Genomic DNA, 6094 nt, shown 5'->3' with positions numbered 1-6094 from the left:
ATGTGTGAATAATCTCTTAGCTTCTAGTATAACATCCACAATGCCAGAGGTTCCGCAATCATTCAGCTACATTCCAGCCGCATAGGAAGATCCATGTCCTGCAGCGCCATCTAGAGGTCACCCAGCGGTAGCACAGCCCTGGCAGAGTCTACAATCCTCCTAATGTGAAGGAGACTGCGGGCTGTTCCATCTCACTCTCCTCAGTCTGAAAGATGTGAAGGGATATTGGACAGGAGGCTCCTGTGCAAGGAGGGAGGGGTGGACAGAGCTGTCCCACAGAGGTGAGAAATCTCTCCCCACACTGGAGCTGGGGGCTGTTTTGGGGGACCCTGAGTGGGTGTCTCCTCCTCTTCAGTGTTTTGTGGACTGAACTGCTTACAACCCACTCCAGCCTGGACATTGCACAGAGGGTGGTGGTCCTCCTTACCAGGAGTTGAGGTGCCACATTTTGGACAATTTGCTTTGAGCCATGCAAAGAGCTGATCTTCCTGCATCTAGTGGGAGTAGTCCTGTGGATGGAACCTGTTGGGAGTTCTCCTAGTCTATGACTTTTACATACTGCAAGAGGATGCCCATATTTCCTTTCTGATAATTTTCTCATTGTCCAGGGGGGTCTGCCTGTCCTGGGGGAGGAGGGGCTGGTAGAGACCACCTCTTCACATCATCTGAAGCTTTAGGAAAGCGAGCAGAAGGTTGGCAGCAGCAGAACCATCACCTGGACCCGCAGCTGGAGGTCCTGGGGGGCCCAGGGACATGTTCTCCTCCAAGGGATGAGGCAAATGTAGGAAGATTGAGAACATCTCGAGAAGCCTGATCACTGCACCTGGAGATGGAGGGGCTGTGCCTTAATATAGACTGTGCTGAGCTGAACACCTCATGGGCCAACTCCAGCCTGGAGAACCAGAATAAAAGTTCCAACACCACCAGGGACCCCCTGAAGAGGAATGAGGAGGTGGCAAAGGTGGAGGTGACAGTGCTGGCCCTGATCCTGTTCCTGGCTCTAGCTGGGAACATCTGTGTCCTCCTGGGGATATACATTAACAGACACAAGCACTCCCGTATGTACTTCTTCATGAAACACCTAAGTATTGCAGACCTGGTGGTCGCAGTGTTCCAGGTGCTTCCTCAGCTCATCTGGGACATCACCTTCAGGTTCTATGCTCCAGACTTCGTGTGCAGGTTGGTTACCTACCTGCAGGTAGTGGGGATGTTTGCTTCTACCTATATGCTCCTGCTGATGTCCCTAGACAGGTGCTTGGCTATCTGTCAGCCCTTGAGGTCTTTGCATAGGAGATCTGACTGTGTCTATGTCCTCTTTACCTGGATCCTCAGCTTTCTTCTCAGCACCCCCCAAACTGTCATCTTCTCCCTAACAGAGGTGGGAAATGGGGTCTATGACTGCAGGGCTGACTTTATCCAGCCCTGGGGACCTAAAGCTTATATCACATGGATAACCTTGGCTGTGTACATTATCCCAGTGCTGATCCTCAGTGTCTGCTATGGGCTTATTAGCTATAAGATCTGGCAGAACATCCGTCTGAAGACTGTGTGTGAGAGCAACCTGAGGCTGAGCACCAGCAGAAGAGCCACCCTGTCCAGGGTCAGCAGTGTCAGGCTCATCTCCAAGGCTAAAATCCGGACTGTAAAGATGACCTTCATCATAGTGCTGGCTTATATTGTCTGCTGGACTCCATTCTTTTTCGTCCAGATGTGGTCAGTGTGGGACCCCAACCCCCCTAAAGAAGGTAAGAGGTTCCACATGGCTGGGGAGTGGTAGAAAGCCAGAGCCACATCTGCTACAATGTGTTTCTGCACTTTCTGCAGACCTCCCTATGAGGATATTGTGTTGTGCCTCCACTGCCCCCCTGTCTGCCATGGTTAACACTTCACTCCTCAGTGTTCTCCCCTATCCTTATGGCTTCTGTTCTTGGTGTCTGTACACACTGATGTGCCCCAGTATTTACACACTGCTCCCTATGTATAATTGTTGTATGTGGATGTTTAAACATATTTTATTTGTTTATATTGTTATTATTATTATTATTATTATTATTATTATTATTATTATACAGTTCAGTAAACAAGTGTCCTGGTTTGGGTGCAGCCTGGGTGAGATGTGCAGCATACCTGATGTGCTTAGGTGTTTGCACAGATTTTACCTTTCCAAGGGAGAAACCAGCATACAGTACACATTCCCTCCAAAATCTACATGTCATACAAACATATTGTAAATGTTCCTCTTCTCCTGTTCCCTGTTTGTTTCCTATATGTACACATGCTGAAGACCAGTTTCCCCTACCTTTGCATTCAGTGCAGGTTACAAGCTGAGTTTACACATGGGGCTTCGCTGTCTTCCATACTATATTACTCCCTCTAATGCACGTGTCTGCATTATTATATCTTGTATCTGTAGACTTTAGTCTGATCCCATTCAGAATACTGCAGGAAAAGGTCAGGCTTTTGGTAATCCTTCTGTAATAAACAGTTTTGCAGCTTCCTAACAGAGTTTGTGGTTCCTGACCATTTCCAGATCTCTGCTATCTGTCAGTGAAGAGGAATCTCTGCTTTACACACAAGAGTATAAAACTGTCACAGCTGAGGGTTTGTTACAGTTGTAGCAAAGACATCAGCAACACACATGTCTCTGGTGTCCTTCCAGTTTGCTAAATTGTGTCAGAGCTGATAGATTGTTCAGTTCAGAGATTGCCTAAACCTTTGATCGATAATGTGGTTAGTAAGGCTGGGTTCACATTGCTATTTTTCCCTTCATTTAGCATAGACATTGGGAACTGTTCCTGATATATAGATTAAGTAGAGACTGTGCTGGGTGCCTTATGTCACCCATAGACTAATATGGGATCCCTTTAATGGATACTTTGTGTGCTTTTCTATGATAGATCCATTAAATGGATGCCATTATAGCCTATGAGTGATGGATGCGACGGTTAGATATCTGTTTTATGCTTGGGTTACGCTGCATTCTTTTGTTACATTTCACTGTTTCTATTTTATTATGTTGAATTTAGCTGTATATGAAAATGTAGTTGGACTTTTTATTGTATACAGTAAAAGACTATATATTGTAATGTGCGTTTTCTTATAGTGTAAGCCAATAGGAAATGGATTCTGTCAGTACCTTTTTGCAGCATATTGACATAAATTGGCCAGACAGAGGTGATAGGGACATAATTTTGGCCTCCATATAATAGTACACCCCTGTGGACAAAATTAACATATATAGTGGAAGCTTTCCTGGTATACAGGCTGAATGGGGAGCCTCGGTTGCAAGTCTCTAAACACGGGGTAGCCAGATATCTCTAGCCTGTTGCCAACGGGGTGCCTCCATGATAGGGAGAGCACCACACCACCCTGATAAATAGCCCCTTAAGTCCCACTCGGTTGCGTGTATTGGATCCATCCACTGTGGATGGAAGCCTGCCTTGGCAAGCCCTTGTCATGATCGCAATACTCGCACCTTGAGTTAGACATTGACAAAAAGGGGCCACCCTGGTGTTTCCCTATTTATGTTCCAATACTCGCAACCGAGTGGGACTTAAGGGGCTATTTATCAGGGTGGTGTGGTGCTCTCCCTATCATGGAGGCACCCCGTGGCAACAGGCGAGAGATATCTGGCTATCCCGTGTTTTGAGACTCACAACCGAGGCTCCACGGACTCTTGTTTTGCATATTTAAATTTTGGGGGGCATCAGTGGAGACTCTTGATTGAGTACTTCATTGGAATTTTTTTCACTGTTCTCCTTGAGTTCAGTGATTACTGTGTTTTATACACGCTAAATGGAAAGGAAAAAGTGGTGTAAACCCAACCTGGGCTGCAGCTCATTGCCTGCAGGTAGTTTTGCTTCTAGTGGACCATGGCTTTAGGTTAGTGGGCTACGGCTTTAGGTTAGTGGGCTACGGCTTTAGGTTAGTGGGCTACGGCTTTAGGTTAGTGGACCATGACTTTAGGTTAGTGGGCTACGGCTTTAGGTTAGTGGGCTACCGCTTTAGGTTAGTGGGCTACAGCTTTAGGTTAGTGGACCATGACTTTAGGTTAGTGGGCTACGGCTTTAGATTAGTGGGCTACGGCTTTAGGTTAGTGGGCTACGGCTTTAGGTTAGTGGGCTACAGCTTTAGGTTAGTCTACTACGGCTTTAGGTTAGTGGGCTACCGCTTTAGGTTAGTGGACCGTGGCTTTAGGTTAGTGGGCTAAACCTTTAGGTTAGTGGGCTAGAGTGGTAAAAAGTGGGAAAAAGTGGTGTAAACCCAACCTGGGCTGCAGCTCATTGCCTGCAGGTAGTTTTGCTTTTAGTGGACCATGGCTTTAGGTTAGTGGGCTACGGCTTTAGGTTAGTGGGCTACGGCTTTAGGTTAGTGGGCTACAGATTTAGGTTAGTGACCTACAGCTTTAGGTTAATGGGCTACGCCTGTCGGTTAGTGGCCTACAGCTTTAGGTTGGTGGGCTGTGGCTTTAGGTTAGTGGGCTACGGCTTTAGGTTAGTGGGCTACGGCTTTAGGTTAGTGGACCATGGCTTTAGGTTAGTGGGCTACAGCTTTAGGTTAATGGGCTACGCCTGTCGGTTAGTGGCCTACAGCTTTAGGTTGGTGGGCTGCGGCTTTAGGTTAGTGGGCTTTCATTCGGAGTGGCGGGGACTCCTGGACTCCAGGATAGTATAATATGAAGCAGTGATCTCAGCATCTGGGTGTCCAGCTGTTACCAGACTACAACTCTCAGCACGCTGGAGGCCTCCGGTATGGAGTATCTCTGGGCTGTGTTTGGATCCTGTAATCCTAATGATAGCTTCTCATTTATAGAACAGTAACATAAGAAAACATCTGTGTACAGATGGATATTTAACCCCTGCTACATTGCACTAGTCATAGGAGAGCTATAAGTCCAACATGTTCCTCCTCCTTATGACATGATGGTGCTTGTAGTCCCCATGACAACCAGCGAGTCATGAGTTTCATAACACTGCAAAAGTCCATCAATCAGAGATGTGTGCATCAGATAATGAGTTCCCCCTCGTAGTCAGTGGTTTGGAGGAATGTCTGCATAGCACATAATAGTCAGTGCCTCTGGCTGACTACCATAATAAATAGCATATCGAAAAGTTCCTCTCCTAATTGCTGAACTGGAAGAGATGGTTTGTCTATAGCCGTACTATATGTATGGATGTGGGTAAGCTGGGCTTCTTGTTGCGCAACGTTGAAGCACTTGTCTTTTTACTGTGAATTGTTGCGGAGCTGCCGCTGAAATTGTGTCAATTCATAGTAAAACTGCACTCAACTATTGGGCACCTAGCAAGATGTTAGACGTCCAGCGAAAATCTTTTTCTTTCAAATCAACTGGTGTCGGAAAGTTATATAAAGATGCTATTTACTTCTATTTAAAAATCTCAAGTCTTTCCATACTTATCAGCTGCTGTATGTCATGCAGGAGACAGTCTGAGACAGTGCTCGCTGCTGACATCTCTGGCCGAGACAGGATTCCCATAGAAAACCTCTCCTTTTCCTTCTTATACAAATCTATATAACTTTCTGACATCAGTTGATTTGAAAGAAAAAGATTTTCACTGGATAATCCCTTTAACTGCTACATCTAAATATACCCTAAATACTGTGAATCCAAATCACTTACTTTTGAGAAAGTTATGTTGCCACAATTTGGAAATATGAGCAAAATGGCCAATGTTGCATTAGTTGAACATTAATAATGGTCGTTGTTTTCACTTATTTTTACATAGTGTGAACATAGCTGTAAAGTGACACTGCATCTTTGGTTAGCATTAGCTCTCTACTCTGCCTCATGTGACATATATGTAATAAATCTGTATTTTATAGTCTGCAGATGTAATAATAAGCATGTGTGGGAAGCACCCCATTCATTTTCTGTGGGACTCGTGAGATTTCAGGACATTTTTCCAATGTTCTTGCGATCGGTGGAGATCCCAGCAGTCGGTACCCCACCTATCAGCTGATTATCTTATATCCTGTGGATAAGGGATTTCAATTGGAGATGGAATACCCCTTTAAGACTTGTTTTCTGCTACTAAGATATTCTTTAATTAGAATGGATACAAATCTACTGCATTTC

At 45.3% G+C, this 6094-nt stretch overlaps 1 protein-coding gene across 1 annotated transcript in view; it reads left to right on the top strand.

The window, feature by feature from the left end:
- The first annotated feature begins 245 nt into the window (after positions 1-245).
- OXTR (oxytocin receptor) overlaps positions 246-6094 on the top strand; it is a 53986-nt gene continuing 48137 nt past the window's right edge. Inside the window, exon 1 of the mRNA XM_069966649.1 lies at positions 246-1745. Coding sequence (XP_069822750.1) covers positions 830-1745 — 916 coding nt within the window. The 5' untranslated portion in view covers positions 246-829. The remainder of the gene's footprint in view (positions 1746-6094) is intronic.

The sequence above is a fragment of the Dendropsophus ebraccatus genome, chromosome 4 (assembly GCF_027789765.1).
Source record: "Dendropsophus ebraccatus isolate aDenEbr1 chromosome 4, aDenEbr1.pat, whole genome shotgun sequence".
NCBI lineage: Eukaryota > Metazoa > Chordata > Amphibia > Anura > Hylidae > Dendropsophus > Dendropsophus ebraccatus.
Note: the sequence above shows the minus strand (reverse complement) of the source record. Positions and strands in the feature narration are given on the sequence as shown.